Source organism: Scedosporium apiospermum (genome assembly GCF_000732125.1).
Source record: "Scedosporium apiospermum strain IHEM 14462 chromosome Unknown SEQ_SAPIO_0033, whole genome shotgun sequence".
Lineage (NCBI taxonomy): Eukaryota > Fungi > Ascomycota > Sordariomycetes > Microascales > Microascaceae > Scedosporium > Scedosporium apiospermum.
In genome coordinates, this window is record NW_015971734.1 from 138,405 (window position 1) to 160,370 (window position 21,966).

The 21,966-nt window shown below is 51.1% G+C and overlaps 3 protein-coding genes and 1 pseudogene across 3 annotated transcripts; 1 reads left to right on the top strand and 3 right to left on the bottom strand.

Annotated features, from left to right (window-relative positions):
• Window positions 1-3,669: 3,669 nt before the first annotated feature.
• SAPIO_CDS0627 (uncharacterized protein) lies at window positions 3,670-9,971 on the bottom strand (the record flags this gene model as incomplete). Its single annotated transcript, XM_016783360.1, has 14 exons — window positions 3,670-3,971; window positions 4,027-4,118; window positions 4,174-4,239; window positions 4,687-4,745; window positions 4,940-5,318; window positions 5,374-5,421; window positions 5,479-5,569; window positions 5,894-5,899; window positions 5,958-6,013; window positions 6,072-6,523; window positions 6,587-6,639; window positions 6,699-7,359; window positions 8,219-9,835; window positions 9,894-9,971. 14 exons carry the CDS (start codon window positions 9,969-9,971, stop codon window positions 3,670-3,672), a joined length of 3,960 nt encoding a protein of 1,319 aa, XP_016646126.1.
• Window positions 9,972-10,825: 854 nt separating this feature from the next.
• Window positions 10,826-14,419, top strand: SAPIO_CDS0628 (annotated as a pseudogene; the record flags this gene model as incomplete).
• A 1,032-nt stretch (window positions 14,420-15,451) lies between these two features.
• SAPIO_CDS0629 (uncharacterized protein) lies at window positions 15,452-16,547 on the bottom strand (the record flags this gene model as incomplete). The annotated part of the gene is made up of 4 exons (XM_016783361.1): window positions 15,452-15,494; window positions 15,561-15,640; window positions 15,709-16,249; window positions 16,315-16,547. 4 exons carry the CDS (start codon window positions 16,545-16,547, stop codon window positions 15,452-15,454), a joined length of 897 nt encoding a protein of 298 aa, XP_016646127.1.
• A 1,039-nt stretch (window positions 16,548-17,586) lies between these two features.
• On the bottom strand, window positions 17,587-20,163 carry SAPIO_CDS0630 (uncharacterized protein; the record flags this gene model as incomplete). The annotated part of the gene is made up of 3 exons (XM_016783362.1): window positions 17,587-17,949; window positions 18,020-18,039; window positions 18,153-20,163. 3 exons carry the CDS (start codon window positions 20,161-20,163, stop codon window positions 17,587-17,589), a joined length of 2,394 nt encoding a protein of 797 aa, XP_016646128.1.
• Between the last annotated feature and the right edge of the window lie 1,803 nt (window positions 20,164-21,966).

Sequence of the window (21,966 nt, forward strand, 5' to 3'; positions counted from 1 at the left end):
TCATCCTAGCTTGGTCGTCGGTACGATGGGATGTATGAACAAATTTCCAATTCAGGTAGATAGTATCCTCACGAGGCTGTAAATAATCCCAAAACCTTTTACCTCATTACCACTTTCAATTATCTTTTGTTTTAAGTGTTCTCTAGTCTTCGCGGCGTGCTTCCAGGGCTTGGAAACATGGAGACTTCATGATGAAGGTGGTTCGAAAAGGAACAGCCAACGAGCGGGCTTCAAAAGAGAAAGGAAAAAACAAATAACTTCCTCCATTCTCCTTCATCGGAAACCCTCCCACGTTCTGAGATGGCTATTCGAAGTAGAATTAAAGTAGAACTAAAGTGGCACCCTCGAGAGCAGGTCCGATTACAAAATTTGGGGGTTCGCGGAACTCGCGAACGCACGAAATGACAAACAGTGGAGCGACCTCCCATAACCTGGGAGCGAATATACTCCTATGGACTGCTTCGGCTTCCAATATTGCTGGAATTGATGGTGAACGGTCATTAACCCACGAATACTGGCCTTCCATGGGCTTCTCCTGGAGGAACCACAAAACGTCCCGTATCTTCCCGACGGCCGCAGCAACGGCCCAAACCGAAACACTCTAGGAGCAACCAGAAACAGTGGCCATCAAGATGAGTCGATGTCGATTTCAGCAGGCGCTATCCCTGGAGTCCCTTCTCTGACAGGTCGTGGTTGTAGGACTGGCGCAGAAGAAGTCTGGTCAATTTCTTGGCATACATCCGTGGAGGTCGTTGGCAGCAGGTCAAGCGTCCATACTTGCACAGATGGAAAGGCCCGTGGGCCGTGGGAGCTGTAATGTCACTGCAGAACATGCATCGTGTTTCATTCAAAGCTCGTGAAGTAAAATTGGGAGAATTGTTCTTATTGTCTCAAGTCTGTGGATCAACTCTTGGCAACAACATCCGTTCGTCCCCAATGCCGAGGATCAACGTAATAAATTCGTACACCCTGGCCGACCTCTCCATCGACGTCTGTGCATTGATTGAGTCCTCGCCCCATTAGCACGCATCCGTCATTATCGGAGATTATAGGATCAGACGGCCCCTTCCGATGGACCGGACCGGGATAAAATCGGTGACCCCCACGCTGCCACAATCCTTTGCGCAAGCCTCCTCGGCTCCACAACACACACCTTTGCACTAACAGACATCAGCGAACCGCACACAATTAAGCCATTGGGCGGATGTATATACACGCTTCGCTTCGGAGGCTTCACGAGCCCCTGCGCTAGCCCATGATACTTGTGCAGGGCCTGGCGGTTCCGCTCCTGAGCTCCGTCCACCTCGAACGACAACTAAAGAATCCAGAAGGAGTCAGTCTTGAAAGGCTAGCAAGGTAGATCGTAATGGCTTACGATGGCTATGACATACAATCCTTGATCGCGGCCGGCGAGTACTCTATTAACGTTCTTATCCATTGCTCCATTTTGGCCCAGCAGTTCTCATCCGCTTTCAGTTCGTTCCAGGTCTCTCGAAAGGTGTTCGATCGGAGCAACCATCAAGACTGCCAGTGCAGCGCAGTTAATTGGGGAAAGATGAGAATTCCCTCTCAAGAAAATTTGGATTTCCGCAAACAGCTCTCCCGTCTTAATTTAAGATCGGTGATATAATCCGTTGTAGGCTCTGCGTAGACTGGATCCTTGGCGATGGCACGGAGGGTATCGTCGATTATCCCCGGATTTCGTCCGTAGGCTTGTTTAAAGTCTTCCGACAAGGGGACTTTCTTGTTTGAGGGCTCCATTTTCTGTAGCTCTCGAAAGTAAAGAAAAAAATGATTGCTGGGAAGAAATTTGATCTCAAGAACTTCGGGGTTCGTTTTTGGTGGTAGATGAGGGCGACGTTGACACAGGAGGGAAACGCCTTGTCCCTTCCTTCCTCACATGACATGAGCATTGAGGGTTCGTGATTCACGTTAATATTACTAATATTAAGAAGAACCAAGATAAAGCGGCAGGCACGACTTGAGCTCGAAGTTAAACGCGCCTTCTAAACCATGTGGGTTGGATTTCGCGCCTGCCACCTGCCTTCCTTCCGAGTTGGCTCTCGGATGACGGCCGCCAAGGCTGGGCCTTGCAACTTGCCTCGCTAGAACCACGGCATCTCAAAAGGTATTCGAGAGGGCGTTCATGGGAGTGCCCGATTTCCATTGTGGAAGTGTTGATTTGGTTGTAGTAATTATGGACGCTGCCCTGAGCAATGGTTCAAGGTGATGTACTTCGCTCTCCTGCCGTTGGTTTGATAATTCCATCCGCAAGACCATTGTCAATGACTCTTATCGGTAGAATTGGCTCTTCTGGAGAGGCACAATAGTACTAAACGGCATCATCTTCTAAGCATGTGTGTACCAAGTCTTGGATCTTGGCTATGGCGGCATCAGAACCGGAAGGTACGGGGCAGCCATCCTCTGCGCATGAGACCGTCAATGAGTGTACTGAGATGAAGACTGCTTTGGGCAAAACTCCCCTATCCATACTTATGATGAATATTTGTATGCCAAAGCGGCTTCTATCTTTCAACATAATGCTAATCTCTTTGTCGACATCGTCATCTTTATCGAGAACCTATTGGTAGTAGACGAGAAGCTTACAAGATTCAATATCTCCCTCGTTGACGCCATGCATTTGAAAACATCCCCAACAGCCCCGAACCAGAACACTGCAAGGGAAACAATGTTTTCCGCTCGCTGGAAGTTCTTTCCAAGCAACTACAGGCTAATGGTGTCGATTACCTCGCGGCCGTTGAATCGCCACCTCTTCTTCGGTGAGCAGAGGGCGAGATCCTGTAGTGTTCCTACCCATATTGAATAATAACAGGTTCGAAGGGCTCCGCAAAGTCAACCAGTACTAACTCTAACTCTATTACCTATAGTTAATATGGATGGATGAGTCTGAGGGAGCCTGATTTGAGTTCTCGTCAGGCTCAGGCGGGGTAAGATTCATTGGCGTTAGTAAAATAGGAGGCTGAAGAGGCTACACTAAGTACAGAATAGCAATAATTGCCGCGCTGCTCTTATTCAAACCTTATTATTCTCCATGAGTACATGGACTTGCTCATCGACTACTGTCTGTCGTATCTCATGGATTGGCTTGGCTGTACAAAGAGAGAGAGGACTTCTCTCCCCAATCTCACGCTCACGGAATATAAGCAGACTCACCCGAACGTACTATAGTGTTTATAAGACTCACTCGTCTTGCGAAGTGCTAGGGTGTGGAAGCAATATGGTTCCTTGAAAGCATCTATTGAATACAGGAGCGGATGCACATCCAAATGCTGTATCATTGATTCTTACTGGAATCCGCAAAACTGGTTCTTGCTGCGTATAAGAACTTCTTTCCCATACACAACTTGATCTTGCTGGTATATATTGAGATTCAACTGCGTGAATCATGTTTACTTCAGATCGCTTGACACTTCCCTACCCGCCTCTCCGAGCTTCCGGAACGCCACCCGAAAAACGATAAAGAAAAAAAAAAGAAAGAAAGAAAGAAAGAAAGAAAAGAGCCAATTCCTTCGCGTTCTATCAACCCAGCGAGGCAGATGCGCAGCAATGCCGTCAGAGACGAGGAAGAAATCACCACACCGCCCCCACACCGTTGTCGTGACTCTCCGCAGTGGGAGGGATAGAGTTAGTGAGTGAAGACTCGCTTCGTTAGTTGACAACTTGTTGTATGCGCCTCAAGTCACCTCGAGCAGCTGCCACTTCCTGGGAGAGCTGTTCGCGCAATGCAGGATCCCGGTCAGCCTCGCTCTCCGCGTTCTCATCTCGAAGAATGTCCAAGGTTCCATCGATAACGTCTAGGTGGCTTGCAGCAATCAGGGTGATCTCTTGCTCCAGAGTCTCTACCAATTCCTTGAATTTGCTGCGGAAATTGGTTTCCCATTGCTGGAAGAGCCGGCGATCACCCATTTTCCCTTCGATGATATTCTTCCTTTTGCGGTCGCTTCCGGTACCTACTACCATTAGAAACTATTGACCTATTGACGAAGGAAAGAATTTTGTGCGCACCATATGTCGCCTGACAAGCTCGGTAAGAATCTTCCAAGAGCTCTCCAAATATGGAAGTGCGAATACCAGAAAACGCGTCAGTTTGGAAGGTCCTGCACATTTTTCAAATCAGCTTTATTATTTGTACCGCCGGTTTATCTTACTTACGTTAATTTAGATTCGAAATCGTCGTAGGCATCCTCTGTCTCGGCACGTAGCAGCCGATAGCGGGAGCTGATGGTGTCAATAAGAACTGTGAGAATAGGTAGTAGGTCTGGGTTCGAGTCCGATTCATTGCCTGCAGGAGGATTAGAAACGGCTGGAGAAGCGCAAGTCGTGCTCGAGAAGCTTACCCAAGTGCGTGAGACTCCACAATAGGGCTTCATTCATAGAGTTTCGGGTTCTAGAACGGTGTGCTTGGAGTGCGGAGTGAACATCGAGCCACGGCTGCTCCATGTCAACAACCATGGTTTCCATTGCCTCTTCGTTCCAGTTATGCCGCCCAGCTTTGGGCGTCTCATAATCGCCAAAATTTCGACAGAATGCCGCATAAGAAGCTATAGATGAATCAGTAACCAACATATCCACTGTGGGCCGCGGAGTGAGTGAGTCTTTACAATGATGCCACTAAACCGATCGAATTAGCTCATTTTCTCTGAGATTAACAAGAATGCAACTTACTCCACTCCAAACCATGCTAGCCCTCCGAGCTCCTCGAGACCAGTCGGTTCGAGCAAGGCCTACTTATTTTGTTAGGCAACTTTCCTTTTATTGACTTGTCTGAGGACTTGCCTTGTGACATCTGTTGCTCTAGGTTCTGGATCGCGGATTGTGCTATGCTTCTAGCTGGGGCCTGTGCGCCTATGAGTTCCTACCACGTTCGAATCAGCTATATCCAGCAGTCACAAATTGATGCTTAGCGCGGGCCGCGTACCCTCGTCAAACGAGAATCAAGAGCGTCCAGGGCCTGCCTAATAGCTCGCTTCCTCTCAGCCCTAATCGTTCCGGCACCGGACTCAAGCCACAGGCCTACATCGCCGAGAAACGCGGGGATCTCATCATTGACGTATCTTGCCGCGAGTCTGCGCTGACTCTGCCCAACGATGGAGATGCAGTGCCTCCGAAGGGCAATGATGCCGCTCAGAGTTAAGTAGGGAAGAGCTTCGGCCCTAGGTTTAGCCCTATTCTCCCAATAGATTGTGTTGCTGACGCAGAAGATGCGCAGGGTCGCCCTGGGGACTTGGGCACGGTACTGGGTCTCAAGCTTTCCCGTAACTTCTTCATTGCGATTGTTGATAAGAAAGCGGATCAACCTTCGTGCCAGTGTTAGCGGGAAATCCGTAAAATATGCATCGCCTTGTCACTCACTGATATTCTTGTTCCCGCTTGCGTCTGGCATATTCATCCTTTTCTCTGCTATTGATCCGTACCGTTAGCCAGCCGCGGCGCTTCACGGTACATCCAAGAGCTTACCCCAATTCGAGATATTCCTGGAGTGTTTCTGGATCATGGAGCTCGTCACGTCCAAATTCGTCCATCTCTCGTGTGCATCTCTCGTACTCGGCTGATGCACGCCCGATTTGGTTCTGGAATTCTTGGATGGTCATTGCTCTGGGTCCAGGCCAGTCCTGTCTGGCTTCCCCAGGTTTGATATCCTTTGAGTGAGGTTAAAGCGATATTTTTTGTAGAGTGTTTATCAGCTGAGGACTTACATCCGACTTAGTGCAAACGATTCCGACACCAGACAATCGTGCCTGACGCGCGAGGTTTATCACGTCTGCAACACCGACATCAGTAGTCGCCCTCCCGATATTGCAAACTGCAAATATTTCGTCGCAGTGAAGGATATAACGCTCTGTTATATTGCGCCGAGCCACATTTAAGTCACGTAGGCCTGATATTGTAATGGTTAGACAGGCCGGCTTCGAGACAGAGGCTACGATACGGCTTACCAGGAAGGTCGACGAGAACGAGTCCCTTGCTCAGAATAATAGCGTTGGAATAGACCCTGTGTATTGCGTTAGTACGTAGATTGAAATCTTTAAACACTGCTCAATCCCACTCACTTAATTTTTCGGATCAGAGGCCAGCGGATGGTCCTGTCGGTTGAAGAAGACTCCGAGGTAAGGCCAAGTAAGGCGTTGGAGCATTGTGCACTGCTATTAAACGTGGCCTCTTCAATCGCGTTAAGGTAGCCTTGGGTCTGAATTTCGGACATCATTCTGTCGATAATACGTTCTTGTGATCGACCAAGAAGGTATTCCGGATTGATGAGGCGTCCAGTGAATAGGACTTTGAACACGTCCATAGCCAGCTTGGCTGCGTTCTCTGCGGGGATTTCATCACCGGAATCAAGCTCATCCTCGTGGAGGTGGAAGTGCTGGTACGAGTCCACCAGATCTTCGAGCTGGTCTCTCACTTCATCCTCGGAGAACCAATCAACGGTGATCTTGAAATCGGAGGTGCCGTGGTAGTGGAACTCTGTAGCAACACATGTACATGCTGCTCCGCTATTGCTCTAGAGCAAACAACGGTTTATTAGTCCGTGAGACGGTGGGAGAAAGTTGCAGAAAGCACTCACAGTTCTCGCGAAATTCTCAAAATCAAGCAATGAGTTCAAAAGGCTACTTTTCCCTGGCCATCGTTAGCTTAAGCATGGAAGTGCTAACCGATGCCAATTCCACTACACTTACCAACACCCGAGTCTCCAACAAATCCGATCGTTCTCGTGGAGGGAGGCTCAAAGGCGGCCAGCTTCGTAGCAGCATCATAAAGCTTCTTTGCTGTCGATCCAGGGTCTCGGTGGCTTGAAGACTGTGACAATACAGTGGCGAGCTGACCCACGAGGCTCCTTGCGTCTGCGAATCCCCGTTGAAATGCGGGTTCGTGAAATCTGTCCGGCGGCATCTCTTCATCTCGCACCTGGTGTCGCGGCTCGTCTCCGTTGACAGTGGCTGATCGAGAGCGTCGCCTGCGACTCCTCGATTCTGGGCGCTGGGGTTCACTTAGCACTACTTGATCCAGTGCAACACCGAGTTGGGCTACGCCGGCACTTGAGCGTGGGCTTGAGAGTCGCAGGTTCCGCATCTGGTTCGCCATACTCTCTCCGGTCGAAGAATTCTCGACGGCGTCATCAGCTGAGGTCACAGTCGGAGGAGTGAAGACCACAGAAGGGGGGCTGGGTGTCGGAGTTGGTTCTGGTGCATTGTCACCCTCCTCGATGGAAGGAATCGGATCATCCGGTCCAACAGTGTCCGCCGAAGGAGTGTCTATACCTCTCGACGAGGTTGACCCCGAGGCTGGAGTGTACTGGCGGTGCGATGACGCTGTGGTGGAAGACGTACTCCGGATGCGCTGTTCAAATGTCAGCAATAATCGCCGTTGACATGGGGTTATTCAAATCGCTCATCACCATTTTTACTAATGTTGCAGAGGAAAGCTTGGAAAGATACAAGGAGGCAATGGATGCAATGGGTTTCTCAGGATTGAAGTGTCGCCCGGCTTTGATCAGCCGTGAATGGTAATATCAAAACGTGGGCAGAGGCGCCCCTTATTATGTAGCAATCAAAGAAGAGTCCAGGTCCCCCCCCAGCGATCGTGTTCGATCGCAGCTCCCCTCCCCAGACAGACCGGGCCGAGGCTTGGTCCGCAATGCGAACCAACAGGGCGTTACGAGCTGGCCCACGATTGGCTGCTTTATAGGCTGTTGGTTCCAGATCTTCCTTTCCCCACCCACACACATCAGGTCACACACATGGACTGATCCTTCCTCAGTGTTTGAGGTGATAAAATTCGGTTAGTATGTTGCTTAGGGAGCTGGGGCGCAGCTTCATGCGTGGGAAGGTGATGAAATCTGAGCCACACTTCACGATCGCATCATCGCGACCAGAAACCTGGCCGGACGCGAAGGGGGCGGCCTTGCGGTGGGTCTACTAAAAAAAGCTCGACAGCGGTCGGTCAACTTGACCCTCCACTACGGAAGATGGGTCAAATTATTCAAGGTGCACAGAGAACATGCATTGCTCCTCGGGTCAAATTATGAATGTTTATTGTGAACGGCCTGCCATCCCATCAGCAATCTATTTCTACTTAGCCAGCTCTCCTCGAGGTCTTATAGCACCCTCCGTCCAGCACGGCACTATGATAATGGATATCATTGTCTCCAGTAACTTGTTTTCACTAGATTCAATGCACGTGGTACTGTCTTGACAACAGGTGCCTTCGGATCAGCATACCCAATGTTGGCAATTAGGTCTTGATGGTCCGAAAATCTCGCGTCCCGAAAGACAAAGGTCTTCCCGGCTGGAAAGACGTAGTTTTGAAGTGTCGACAGCGGTATGTCCGTTAATTCTTTGAATGACTGGATTGCATTGTTTGTAAATTTTTGGGCGATGCTGTTGAAATGGGTCCAGAAATCCTGAAACTTGTCGGTGGCAATCTTGTCCGGGTCGTCGGCGCTCTTAGAGTCTGCCAGAGCTAAGACCAGAGCGCCATTCGGATCGACTCCGATCGAGTAGATGTCCACTACTGTCCTCTTCACCACGTTTCCCGATTTGCTGGTTGCCAATTTCTTGAGGTACACGTGGAGGACCTGGTCCTGTGTCACTGTGACACAAGTTCCGGAGACGACTACTGTTAGGTTGTAGGTGCTGGTAGCTTCGATTTTACCAAGACACCCATTCACACCCGCCTGGTCCTGGTCCTTGCTTGAGTAAGCGAAAGTGAGGATGGTTGCACCGGAACCTGGGAGGGTTGTCGAGGTAGGTAACTGGTTCTTGTAGAACTCAGAGTCGAACGAGACAACCCCAGACTTATGGGAGACATCGCAGTTGACCCAGGGACGCACGCAGAACTCCGGGACCAGAGGCCCGATCTTGACTTTCAAATGGTTAGCCAAGGAGTTGCGATTGATGGATATGACACCATCCTGCTGGTTCATCTCGGAGACGTTGACCCAGTTCCATGGGAATCGTCGGCGTGGCGGAAGCGGGTTGTGGTTTGCAGCACATAGGTAATTCAACGATGCGCAGTTACTCTCATCCTTGCCCTGCTGTGGAATTGGCAGGCCGTTCGCTCCCATATAGGGGTTTACGTTGAAGTTGAAGCCTGTCAACGTCAGAGTCGACACAGAAGGTTCGGTGACAACGGCACTGCATCCTAGCACGAGATCTCCATCCTTCTTCATCTCGTTCACATAGGCTGTCAGGAAGTACGTCTGGAGAAGCACATGGGCGGCCGAAGACTCATCAAACCCCTCGATATGCGGCATGTCCCAGAGGTTTGCGCTAGCGAGATCGAAGAGCAGCTGCTGGATGTGAAAGGCGGAACCTGAGAGGTTGCGAATCTCGGCAATCTTTTCCTGGACGTCTATGGGCAGGTTCTTGATATCTGGCTCCTCCATAACGGACAAACTGAGGTTGACTTGGGAGCGGAAAATCCACGGCTTTTTTGGATCTTGCGACGTCCGCGTCCAGGTGGGAGGTGTGTACAGACCACCTTGGATGGCAACGAGAACGAACTCGGAGCACATGGTACGGAAGGTTACCGACGAAATGTCCTCACCAAGAGTCACAATGTCTGGTAAGGAGGCAAGGTCACAGGGAGGCAGCCCTGGACGGGCTTTGAACCCGGCCACGAACCTAATCTTGAGTAGAGCTTGGATACGTGGATCATCCACGTTCGTCTGACCGGGAATGACGAAAGGATCGACGCCACCAGTCATTTCCAAAAAGCTGCTCATCTCGACCCGTTCGTAGGTGTTATTCTTTCCCATCACGTAACATGCTTCAACCAGCGGCTGCTCGATCGAGTCAAGAAACCGCATCATATTCTACGTCTGGTGTCAGAACATAGGCACATCACTAGGGTAGTCTCGTTGGCACACATACAGCGTTGATGCTAGCCTGAGTCGTGGCAACCACGAAATCGTAGTTGTAGTTGGGATCTGACAGATACGACGCGGCCATTTTGTTTATTCGTCGTGTCAGCGTAGCTGGTAGAGATGCGTAATATTGGCAAGAGTTACTCCTGGTATGGCAGCGGTAGAACTAGTTGAGTGAGAAGGCATACGCCGTCGGCAGGGAAGTTTGCCTTTTCTATTACTCTAAATCCTCCCCCAGAATACTGGAACGGCATCCCCACCAATACACAAGAGGTGCGGTAGATACACGCTTTACCCCTCACAGCTTATAGATACTACCAATATTGGCGGCTCTTGGGAGAAAATCTGATTTTCACGATATCAATGGGATGTTCGTTCGCCCATTTCTTCTATCGCAGTGTTCCGTCGACCGTCTGGCAATAGATCATAAGTCGTATGACCAGGGCTAGATGATACACGTCGAGTTTTATTGGCTTCCATATCTATCGAGTTTGGGCCAATCCTGCAGATATGCAGTCATGACATGGCATTTGGGCGGAGTGCGTTCGGCAACAGCCAATTCCCGCGCCATATTGATCAATCCACTTCTCACGAAGATCATGAAGTTTCTTTTGCCTCTATATCGAGTATCGCCACCCTTGCTGGCAGGCGACACGCATATACGATCTGCAGGATACGTATTGCATGATGATGAATTTCGCGCATAGGTAGGCCGAGTGCCGCATGCGGCCGAAGTTGTGTCAGTCGTTTGACCGTCGAGCTCGAGTGGGAGCATTCGACGGTTGGTTCCTTCACCAGATGTCCGGTTTTTTTTTCTTGGAATATTTCTAGCCGTTCCACGCCTGAAGCTGAAGAACGATTCTGAGGGCTCCGGCGTTATAACTCATCTCTTGGATCTTCGTTCTCTTGACCGCAACATCAACTCACCCTTCACGAACCATGCCTTCTATTCTCTGGGAGTCGGAGTTGATGCGCAACCAAAAGCATGCCGACATCTTGATGCCTGGCTTTGCTTTTGACGCCATTCAAACTCCTGAAAACGACGCCATCTACTTTTCCATCGGCGTCAACCATGCATTCCACATGACCAGGGAGGTTCGCGCCTCGGATGCCGGCTGGGACAAAACGGATCTAACCAGTTCGCTATCCCAAAACCATGGAGGGGCACCTGTCAGCGCGAAATGCTTTGCGGTCTCCCAGGACGCGCAGACACTCGCGTTCGACGTGGCATTGGTCGCTACCGTAGATGGGAGCGATCATCTGTATCTATCGCTAGACAACTGTGCCAAGTCTGAAAGTCTAGCCAAGGGGCTTTCTTGGACTCAGATCGCATTTGACGCGACTGACACGACGGTCCCAAACCCGCTCCTAATCTCCAACGTGTTTGTCCTGAGGCTTCCTGCGGACCAGGGAGTCGTTAAAACATGCATTGTCGACATTGAGCGCCAGCCGAACGATCCTCTCAAGCTCTTGGATAGATACTACATCAACATGGCAATGACGCCAGGTTCCCCTTCATGGATTCGTCACAAATTGGCCATTGATCTGAAGGCTGGGTCCATTTCTACCTGCCTCGGTCATCGATCTCATGACAGGATTGGGGGCATTTACACCTTTGGCGTTATCGCCGACGAGCCGGAGCTCATCTATACTCCTCTGTATAATGTCTACCGACCAGGGGTAGCTCCAACATCAGCACGGCTCGTTGTTCCAACTGGCGCCACCAGCATCGCTTCTTCTGTGAACGGAGATGGATGCAGCAACCTCTTTCTCGCTGCCAAGGAAGGCATTTATGTTTTCGCTCCGGACAACCAGGGAGACCAAGCTACACCAACTCTGATTTTGAAGGAGGACCCAGAATCCTATCTGCTGTCTGGAATCCGGACCTTGTCGGCTTCGTCTACTGGCGGCCGGACCCAGATCTGTGCCCTCAATTCCCAAAACGACCTCGTCTTCACGTACTGCCCAGCGGGGAGTGAGACGAATCCGTCTGCATGGGCGCCACCGATGCCGATTCTTGATAATGTCCAAAGTTTCACCTTCTACCTCAAAGAAACTACGGGAAGCACTGTATTATTTGCCCATATTTCCGGCCAAGAGCTGACCCAGTTATCTGAAGATGAAGTAACCAGCAGCTGGGCACAGCGCCGCATCTTGCTGCCGCGAGGAGATTCTGATGATTTCGTCGAGTTTGACTCATTCACTACGCATATCAAGGTCGCAGGTGACGATGGCATGGGAATTCCGACTACACCCATTAAGATCACCGCCAAGACTTCCGTGTCTGTTTATGTGAACAACGTCTACCACATCCTCAGCCCTGATATCCCACTTGTCGTTCATACGGATGACCTTGGCACCATCATGGTTGTCCAAGAAACCCAGAATCTGGAGGCCGCACCGTTGACAATCACCGTTCCAGGCGAGTCCCCGCTAGAGGAAACTGTCAAGCCCATGTCCAAAATACTCCAGACCCTGTCATCTATCAAAAGCGGGGATGACTTGGCCAAAGTTCAAATCCCAACGGGAAATGGCGATTCAAAACCGCTGATTCCTAAAGACATGTTGGATTCGAAAGACGAAATTGCCACAGCTATAGCTCAGCTCGCCGAAGTCACACATTCACTTCCAGACGACGGGTCTGTGCAGAAGCCGGCGCTAGTTCGGTCCCGGTTGGGAGCTGGACCGGCGGAGCCTGTAGAGCCGTCAGAATCCTGGGGTCTCACATTCGAGAAGGGAGCTGTCCAGTACCACAAAGGCGACGATGCAATGCGACTCCTCATCTCTCCAGAGTCGCACAGAATGCTCATGAATTCTCAGGCCCCGATTGAACTTGGCGATATAGGTGACGTTATCAGAGCGAAGGCGGGTGCGTTTTGGAGATGGGCGAAGCGCATCTTTAATGACGTCAAGGCCGCCGTCATGCACAAACTCGATGGCATTTGGCATTTCGTGTGTACGATCGCGAAGAAAACTTACGCCGTGGCTCTGGACTGCTACCATGCCGTGGCCGGGGCTATAGAGTTTGTCTTGCGACACATCAAGGTCTTCTTCGCGGACGTGGTTGCCTGGCTTGGTTTCGTGTTCAGTTGGAATGACATCCTGCGCACGCATTCCGTCTTCAAAAACATGTTTATCCAGTACAGCAGACACATTGTAGACCAATTCGATAGCCTCGAAAATACTATCGAGAAGGCCTTCATCGGTTTCGAGGACCAGCTGAATTCCTGGGCAGATATTACGGACCCGGGAGAGACCATCGGGACGCATCTGAAGGAGGCAGCAGGAGCTCCGGGCCAGAATCTACCCCAAGCCCACTGGGGAGTTTACCATACAAAAAATGGACTCAAATCAGCTGAGACAACCTATGAGCCGGACAGTAGTGTGAGCGGTGATCTCAAGGCGATGCTAAAGGACCTCCTAGATATGGTCGACAACGAGGGGAAGTACATCAAGGACACAGCAACGCAGCTCAAGGACGCGATATTGGACAACATCGACTCGCTGAGGCCAGTCCAGGCAATGAAGAAGATTATGGCCATTATGGGCGATCTCATCCTCAAATCTGCGCGGAATGTTATCGTTACTTTGGTCGATCTTCTCGAGCTTATTGCAAAAGGCTTCATCGATATCCTCAGCGTGCCGCTGAAGATCCCGGTCCTCTCGAGGCTGTATCGCGAGGTCACACGGGGAAGTGAGCTGAGCGTGCTGGACCTATTCTGCCTAGTTACTGCCATCCCGGCAACCGTCATCCACAAGATCACCGTAAACAGGGCACCATTCCCGGACAACAACTCAACGAAAGCCCTGATTTGCGCAAGTGACTGGGATGAACTGAGGAAAGCCCTCAGCGCTAAGAGCTCTCGGCTTCAAACTTACCACGGAGTCCAGCAACAGTCCGAGCTAAATGACTCCGGTGGGGAAAGTGTCGTTGCCCCAAATGTTAAAGGAATTGACGAGAGCCTTTTGACCACGATCCAGGGCACTTGTGACATTATAGCACCCATAGGGGCCGCCATCCTGGTTCTCCTCGACACAGACATGGCCAAATCAGCAGGCGTCGGAAAATTCGCGCCATTCAACATTGGCGCCTACCTCGTCCTCATAAGTCCAAACATTGCTAACTCCCTCCATGGTGCCCCAGACTGGATGACCGTGTTCAACGACGTGATAACGGGTATTGCCGTCGCAAAGACGGTGGCAGATAATCTGGCATGCGTCCAGGTAGCGAATCCCTCGTGGAGCGTTTGGGCATCGCCCCTTCTTGAAGGCTACATCAATTTGATCTGGTTCGTACCCTCGGGCGGCTGGATTGCCTCTAGTTACCGATCTGAAGGTGGTGCCAAGCCCAGCGACTGGACTTCACTTGCCGGTGCCATTTACGGAGTCGTCTACGCGGTTGCGGCGTATCATATCAATGAGGGCGTCCCAGAACCGCTCCGGATCATCGCGGCAATTTTTGCCAAGGCAGCCACTCTACGATATGGCAGCTTGTCCTTTCTGACGGGGTGTCTTCTCTTGAAGGGACATTGAAATTCCTAAATTGTCAAAGGGAAAAGGGTGGAGAAAGACCCAAAAGAAAGACGAAAAAAAAAAAAAAAAATCCACAATAAAAAAACGAAAACGGGAAAAGCAAAAGAAAACATACAACACCGGGGATTCGCTGGTCGTCACCGACCCAACTACTAATCCGGCGCTTCGCAGCTTGTGTACAGGGGAGCGGACGGGACCCTCAATATTCTGCGAGCTATGGTCGTATATATTGGTCCTGTTCGCTATGGTTGTCTATAAGGGAGAAGGCAAGACAGGATGATCAGGTCAGACGACGACGCAGTGATCAACGTAAACGACGAAGGTCACTGGTCTTGGTCAGCGGGACTATAGTTGCTATGTCATAATTAACAGTTGAATAAATCTCCTAAGTTATTTAACCCTATGTAAGAGACTGCAAGGGAACCGCCTATTTCGATTTTTCTCAAGGTTGTCTAAAGGGGATGAGACGTTGAGCAAATTGGGAGATTCGCGGCCGGACGGTTTACCTCCTCAGAGAGGCTCCCGTCCGGCTTTGGACAACATGGAGGGGGGAAGCAGCCGCCCAAAGAACAGGTACTTGAAATCAGCGTAATTGGTCCCTTGGTGAGAAGTGGTTGCTTCACTGGTGCCAATAGTTTCCAATGTCTCGAATATCAGTAGTGAGAGCCGACGGATTATCGAGACCTGCGAAGTGGCCGCCAAAATCATGATCTAGTTAAAAAAGAATATTAATACCCACCACCGACTGCTTCCATTTCTTCACAAAGTTCTCACATGGGAGTGGAAATTAAGGGTAGGGGAAAGTAGTTAAGGGACTTACCTTGCCAACGCACCAAGTTTCCGACCTTTTCTACCACTGCTCGTGGGTAAAATGCGTTGTTATACTTGAAATTGCTGTAAAGCAAGGGAGCGTCTGTCGGCGCCTTGGTGTATTCTGGCCTAAACCCATTAGGATTTGAGAAATAGATGAAAATAGATGAAAGAAACGACTCGGTCAGGAAGTAGAGTGACGTGATTCGCAGTATCTCTTTGTTAGTTAGCACGGACGAACCCGTTCCCGCTCGTGGATCGGACCCTGTAAGAGCATTAGGATGTTCCCGTTTATACCCCATGCTACTGTTGATCCTTGGGACAATATGACCTACAGTCAATAACTTGCTGGGCATTCCACGCCAGTTGGCCAATGGGGTTGTCCTGTAATGCCAGTCCGATCGTGTTGGGCTGTTGTTTTTGGTTGAAACTATTAGCTACTGGAGGTCTACCACAACACAGTTCTTGGTGTCGATTACCTTCGTGGCCTGGATGACGAAATAGCCGTTTCCCGTCGTATTCCATTGTATGAAACGATCCTCCTGGAATTGCTCCTCTGGAGTGAGCGTAATGTCATTAGCTGCGAGCTGCTCAGGCAGCATGGGGAAGAAGGGGATCAAAGTAAAGTGTGCTGCCCGAGTGGCCGCGGTATACTGCTCGTACAGAGCATAGCCGATCACGCAGCCCCAATCGGTACCGTGGACAGCGAAGGTTTTATAGCCCAATACGTCTGTCATGAGTGTATGGAAGATGCGAGCCGTGTCGTCAGTGGTCCAATTTGCCGGCGGAGCCTGAGAGAAGACGTGCCCAGGGAGCGAGGGGACGATGACGTCGAACGAGACGTCTCTTCCGGTGGATGTTTTTGCTGTCTGCGTGAGAGGCTTAATGACAGGTAGAAGCTCCAGGAAGGAGCCTGGCCAGCCGTGCAAGAGCAGGAGTGGGATCGCATCCGGTTCGCCAGAACGTTCGTGGATGAAATGGATCTTCAAGTCCTCAATGGTCGTGGTGAAATGGTTGTATCTTATATTCGTACCGTTTGAGCAAGTGGCATATGCCATTGGAAGGCCGTGGCATTTAGCACTCACCTGTTTATATCTTCTTCCTCCGCTTTCCAGTCAAAGTCATCAATCCATTCCTTCTGCAGTTGCTTCAGGATGTCTAGGTCGATACCGGCCGATGCTTCAAGATCGGAATACACGGGCTTGCCGGGCAACTTGGTATTCTTCACCAGATCGAGCATTCTTGGCACGTTTCTGGACAAGTCGACCTTGAAACGCTCGATGCGGCCAGAGCCTGCAGGAGTATCGGTGAGGCTCATGTTGCTAGTATGGCGAGGATGCGGACACTTCTGCTTGGAGGAAGAGATGATTGTCGATTTCGGTGGTCAGATCGGCTTACTTTTATACATAGACACACTGGTTTGAGGGATGGTAAGAGATGTACGGAGCCGCATTAGGTTCGTGGTGTGGGAGCCACGGGTATTTCGAAGAATCCTACGGTTCGTCATCCTCAACATTTTCTTTGGGCCACTCAACACATGAGAGCTGTGCCTCACTCTGTACCCGCACATACGGAGCGAGAAGAAAGGCATTTGAGATTACCTCGGCACACTCATTCTTGCCAACGTATAATCAGTTACCTTGACATACAAAAGATTGATGATTTCAAAGTTGGCGGCGGGATGTGTATTAATAATCTCCAGCACGAATGTACGATGCTGCATCGAAAAAATAACAAAGCAAGTTAACCCGCCAGGCTAGTGGAATGGATCTAATCGAAATAAAATACCCAGAAAATTGGCCCCTCCCCTTTTTGTGCATGTTATCAGACAAGGATAGGTGACTCTCAGCAGGGCTAGCCGGCCCGGTTCGGCTTTGGGGCGTCTCGCTAGACCTTGCGGACTTGGCTGGGGGAGAATTAAAACGAGTCTACTTCGGCAACCAAACAACTAGAACTACTATCCCCTTCTTGGCACCAAATCATGGGCACAATAGCCCTTTGCGTCTTGCCGAATAACTGCGCTCCCTGCACTTTATTCCCCTGCGGTAGGTCAAGCATGCCCTCTGGGGACAGCAACGCCGCAAAGACAGCCAGCTCTCCCAGCGGTTCCAAGACCACGCAGGCTGTGATGTCTGGCGTAGGCCGAGTCGTCCTCGCGTCCATTTTGATATCCCTTGTGCGCGCCCTTAGGGTGGGGTTGATAGCATGAGGTCCTTTCATCATTTTTACACGCACCGGGGTAATGTGACTGGAAACCATGGCGATTCATGATGATTGTTGGGGCATAGTTCGTCTCTTAAAAGCTTATAGAGGGGACCCCCTTACGACCCGTACGTAACATTCTTAATACCTCCAAACTATTCGACGGGGAACACGAGGGCTGCAAGAGCAATGGCGTCTCCACCAGTTGTCAAAGTGGTCTCGATCTCCGGTGCGAAGAAGGGAGAGTGATTCGTCGGAAGCAGCTCTTTAGCACCTTTGGGTGTGCCGCCGTAGTCCCAGTACGCGTACGGGATGTTGTGGCCCCCACCCAAAGCTGAGAAATCCTCGGTTGCTCGTGTGAAGGCCATTTCCACCGAATTGCTACTACAGTACCCCGCGAAAGCCTTCGAGACTGATCCGGATACGTGCGGATCGTTGCCTGTGAGAGGCGCTCGGACGGTGAAGTTGAATTCGGGTTCCCGAGGAACACCTGCCGCCCGTTTCTCTTCGAGGAAGCGCTGTTTTATGAGGGGTAACACCCGTTGTCGCTCTGGCCCCCGTAGGTTTGACTTATACGCTATTCCTTACCCTTACTTCGATCAGTGAGTCTTTGGACCTATTTTCGGTCTCGCGCTAGCTTTATTTTGCTTTTGCTTGAACGCCCTCGCAGTGAAGTCCGACAACTGTCGAAAAACTCTTCCTCGACGCTCGGTCTTCCTACGGTCCCTAGGCGTTGTATTCCCCGATCCTCCCGGGCCGTACTCCGTCTTCAGCGCCTCTACGTGGGCTAGACAGACGTTGCGATGCGTCGATCCACGTAGCAGGACACAGAGAAGCTCAAAGCATTCTTCCATAGCAACTTCGCAGGCATAGTGCAGCGCAGACTGCTCCGACCCCACGCCATCCAGCCGCGCACCGTGTTTCAAGAGCATCTTGATACAGGCCTGGACGCGGCGGACATCGCCCAGAGAAACCCGTGGCGATATCGGGCCGTCGGCGCGATGATAGTTGTCATTGGGGAACCAGTAGTAGAAGAGGGCCATGAGGAGGGACTGCGGGTTGCTCGCTGCAGGCGCTCGTGCGTTGATCAGGGACAAGTCGGCGCTTGCGCCGGCCTCGAGTAGCCACTGGACGCACGAGTCTGACTTAGCATAGGCAGCAGCAAAAAAGAGCGGTGGGCCATCAGTGCGGGACGGCGGTCTCACGGCATCAGATATCGAGGTAGATTCGGTGTCGGCGCCCTTCTCAATCAGCTGCTTGATCAATCTCAACTCTTCCTTCGACAAGTGTGAGCCCTCGGGCGCCAGGCAGTGATGCAACAGCGTCAGTCCCGTGCGAAGGCTAGGACCACGCTCTAGCGAGGGATCTGCGCCGTGGGATAGCAGTGCCAGCGCGGCGGTCGTTCTCTTTCTCTCAATGGCATATCGAAGGGGTGTGTTGGTCCCATTAGGTGAGGAGGCGGATGCATTAACATCGGCGCCGGCGTCAACGAGCGCCTGTATGAGGGGTGTTAGGGGAACATCTTGTGTCTCTCCGGCAGCATAGTGGATTGCGGTCATATCCGAGCACCCAACGACGTTGACATCGACGTCGGGCCTCCCAAGCAAGAACTTGACTGTTGCGGTGTGCCCACCCCGCACGGCAACGTGGAGGGCAGTATCCCCATGTGCATCTCGCTCCAAAGCGCGCACCTTATACTCGCCAAGCAGAAGCTTCATCACATCGAGTTGGCCGGAAGCCGCAGCAGCGAGAAGAGCTCGCGCACAGCAATTTGGCTCCATACTCGACTTCCTCTTTGCGCCTTCGAGAAGCAACCTGAGGGTTCCAGTGTGTCCCTGCTCGGCCGCTCTCTCTGCAGCCGTGCGCCTAGAAGCATCCAGGGCATCAATGTCAACCTCGGGCCGGTCCAGTAGGAGCTTAGCGATGTCATCGCGGCCGAGTTCGGCCGCCACGTGAAGAGGTGTCTTGCCCATGAATGCTGCGGCTCCGGAATCAACCCCAGGCTGCTTGAGGAGCGGGATGATAAGGTCTAGACGGCCATTTTCGACCAAGGAAGGCAGAACGGGCTGCTCGGGAGCGTGGAGGTAAGCCCCGTGCCGTATTAGCAATAACGCGGCCTCTTTATCCCGCCCGGGATCGCGGTACGCCCTAAGCACGCTTGGGACGTCACAAACAACCTCGTGAAGGGGATACGAGAGGCGCCCTAGCGTATGGCAATGACAACACGCTAGAGATGGCGCATGGATTTTGGCTCCATGCTCGAGGAGGTAGGAAACAATTTCAAGGTGGCCATAGCGAAGGGCAAGCTGGAGCGCGGTCCCGCACTCGGTAACGAACTCCCATCTGTCACCGTGCCACGCCTTGACAGCTCCAGACTGTGGCCAGTTGGTATCCTTGATGTCCAAGTTGAGATCTCCGCCATACTGATGGCCCAGCTTTACAGTCCCCAAGCAGCCTTTTCGCGCGCCCCAGAGGATACACGACTTTGTGGGGCTGGACTGAGAAAGGTTGAGCTCGTATAACGCCGGATTCAGGACGTTATAGAGACGGCGATTTGTGCGCGCTACTCTTGCAATGGTCCGGCGGGTAGTGGCGATAGAGAGGATGATCTCAGGGGGTAAGTCTGGAAGAGACGACATGGTGTTACGGCGGATTGAGCGAGCTCGTCCACAGGAGGCAGAGGATTTGCTGCTGCCTGGTTCGATGGCGGGTACTTCGTAGCGGTCGAGCATCTATGCGCTGGATAGTAGATGCATAACGCAATGCGTTTATTTGGTCTAGATAAATATCCAGCCCCGCACCTAGACATTTACAATCCCTTATATTTTATAAGTATATTCTTTACTATATATAATATATTACGATCCTAATACTAGCCTATTAACAGTATTAAGTAAATATAACTAGTAAGAAGCTTATAAGATATTTAAAAGATGTATATATTTTGGGATAAGACACCGTTGAGAGTGGTCATATCCTGGAGTCATGTCGGCGAGTAATTCATCCGCCTCGCAATGACATGCCACCGACACACTACTGGTCCTGAGTAAATATGCAGCTAAGGGCACACGACAAAACCAACAGCGGCGAATCGGAAGAAGACAAGAGAAAAACGATGAGCCGTAGCGGGACCCATAACGGGTTTATCATGGTGCATACACGAGCATAGCGTCGGGCCACATATCACTCCGTCTTACCAAGATAGATGACCAGGTACCCTGTGAGTTGATCGTTTGAAACATCGAGGGTCGTGAGGAGCCAGGTCACTACCGTTGGATTTCCGCTCGACAATCAGGAACGAGGACCTGATCCACCGCCTTGTCTTCCAGTCGGCCTCAAGCCGCCCTGATCTTCATGAGCTGGCTACAACACTTCAAGAATATCGCCCTCCGGCGAAGAAAGAATAAACCGGGCAAAACACGCAGCGCCAGCGCCAAAAAGCCGGCGAAATCTTCCTACCGAAAACTCCTTGTACTAGGGCACAGTTCCTACGACCCAGTTAAGCGGTTCGTTGAGGGCGAGGATTATTATGACGACCCGACTATAGAAGGTAATGTTAATCTTTAACCACAGGCCCTTTTACTGTACCTTTCTGACACGAGTCCTAGATAACTTCCGGGTTGCTCACGTCATAGATGGGGTGAACGTTTTCTTCGATATCGAGGTATATACTAGCTTGGTTGTGGAGCATCCCGAACTAGTGAAGAAGATTGCTTGCAATTCGGATGCTGTCCTCTTGTTTTATTCCGTAAAGGACAAGGCGAGTTTTCTAGCACTCCCGGGCCTTCGAGAAAGACTATGTTATGCGGGGTTGATGACCGGTACCCTTTCACTCATCGTGGGTAATGCCTGCGATTGTACACCAGAGAGATCCGTATTGCCAGAAGGTGGGCACTAGAGTATGTTCCTCAGTGGAAGATGAAACTAATTCAATCGGATAGAAGGCCGGGAATTAGCCGCAAAATGGGGATACCAATACATGGAATGTTCAGATCAACAGAGTATTTTCAGTATGTTTAGGCAGGCTGCAGGACTTACGGGCTATTCACAGCACCGTATCTAGTCCACATTTTGTTAGGGAGACCAAGAAAATCCCCCGGTCACATGGTGCAACAGCTCTAAAAGGGTACGGCCCAGCCATTCAGCAGATGGATGGGCCAAAGATCAGCTCCTTGATCTAGAATATACGACCAAGTGCTGGCGCAATGCTGTTACCTCGATACGTCTAGTAGTTCCAGCAGTAGAGACCCCTTCACTCAGCAGTGGTCTATACCGTGTTCTGACAACGCCCTAAGCCGAAGATAAATCAGAATTCAACCCTATATAAGCTGGATACATGCGGATGGACTTGCGGTGTATATTTTCTACCATTCCACGTCCGTGTCGCCTTTACGTCTATCCTCGTCAAGCCACATAATGGGAGATGAGTAGTAGTTCTTGATGTTGGTTCTATCGTGCTCAATCGCGAGGCTCCGCTTAGCATCGCAGGGTAAGCCGTCACGGCGGGTGCGATCAGCGCGAGGGCAATACGGAGG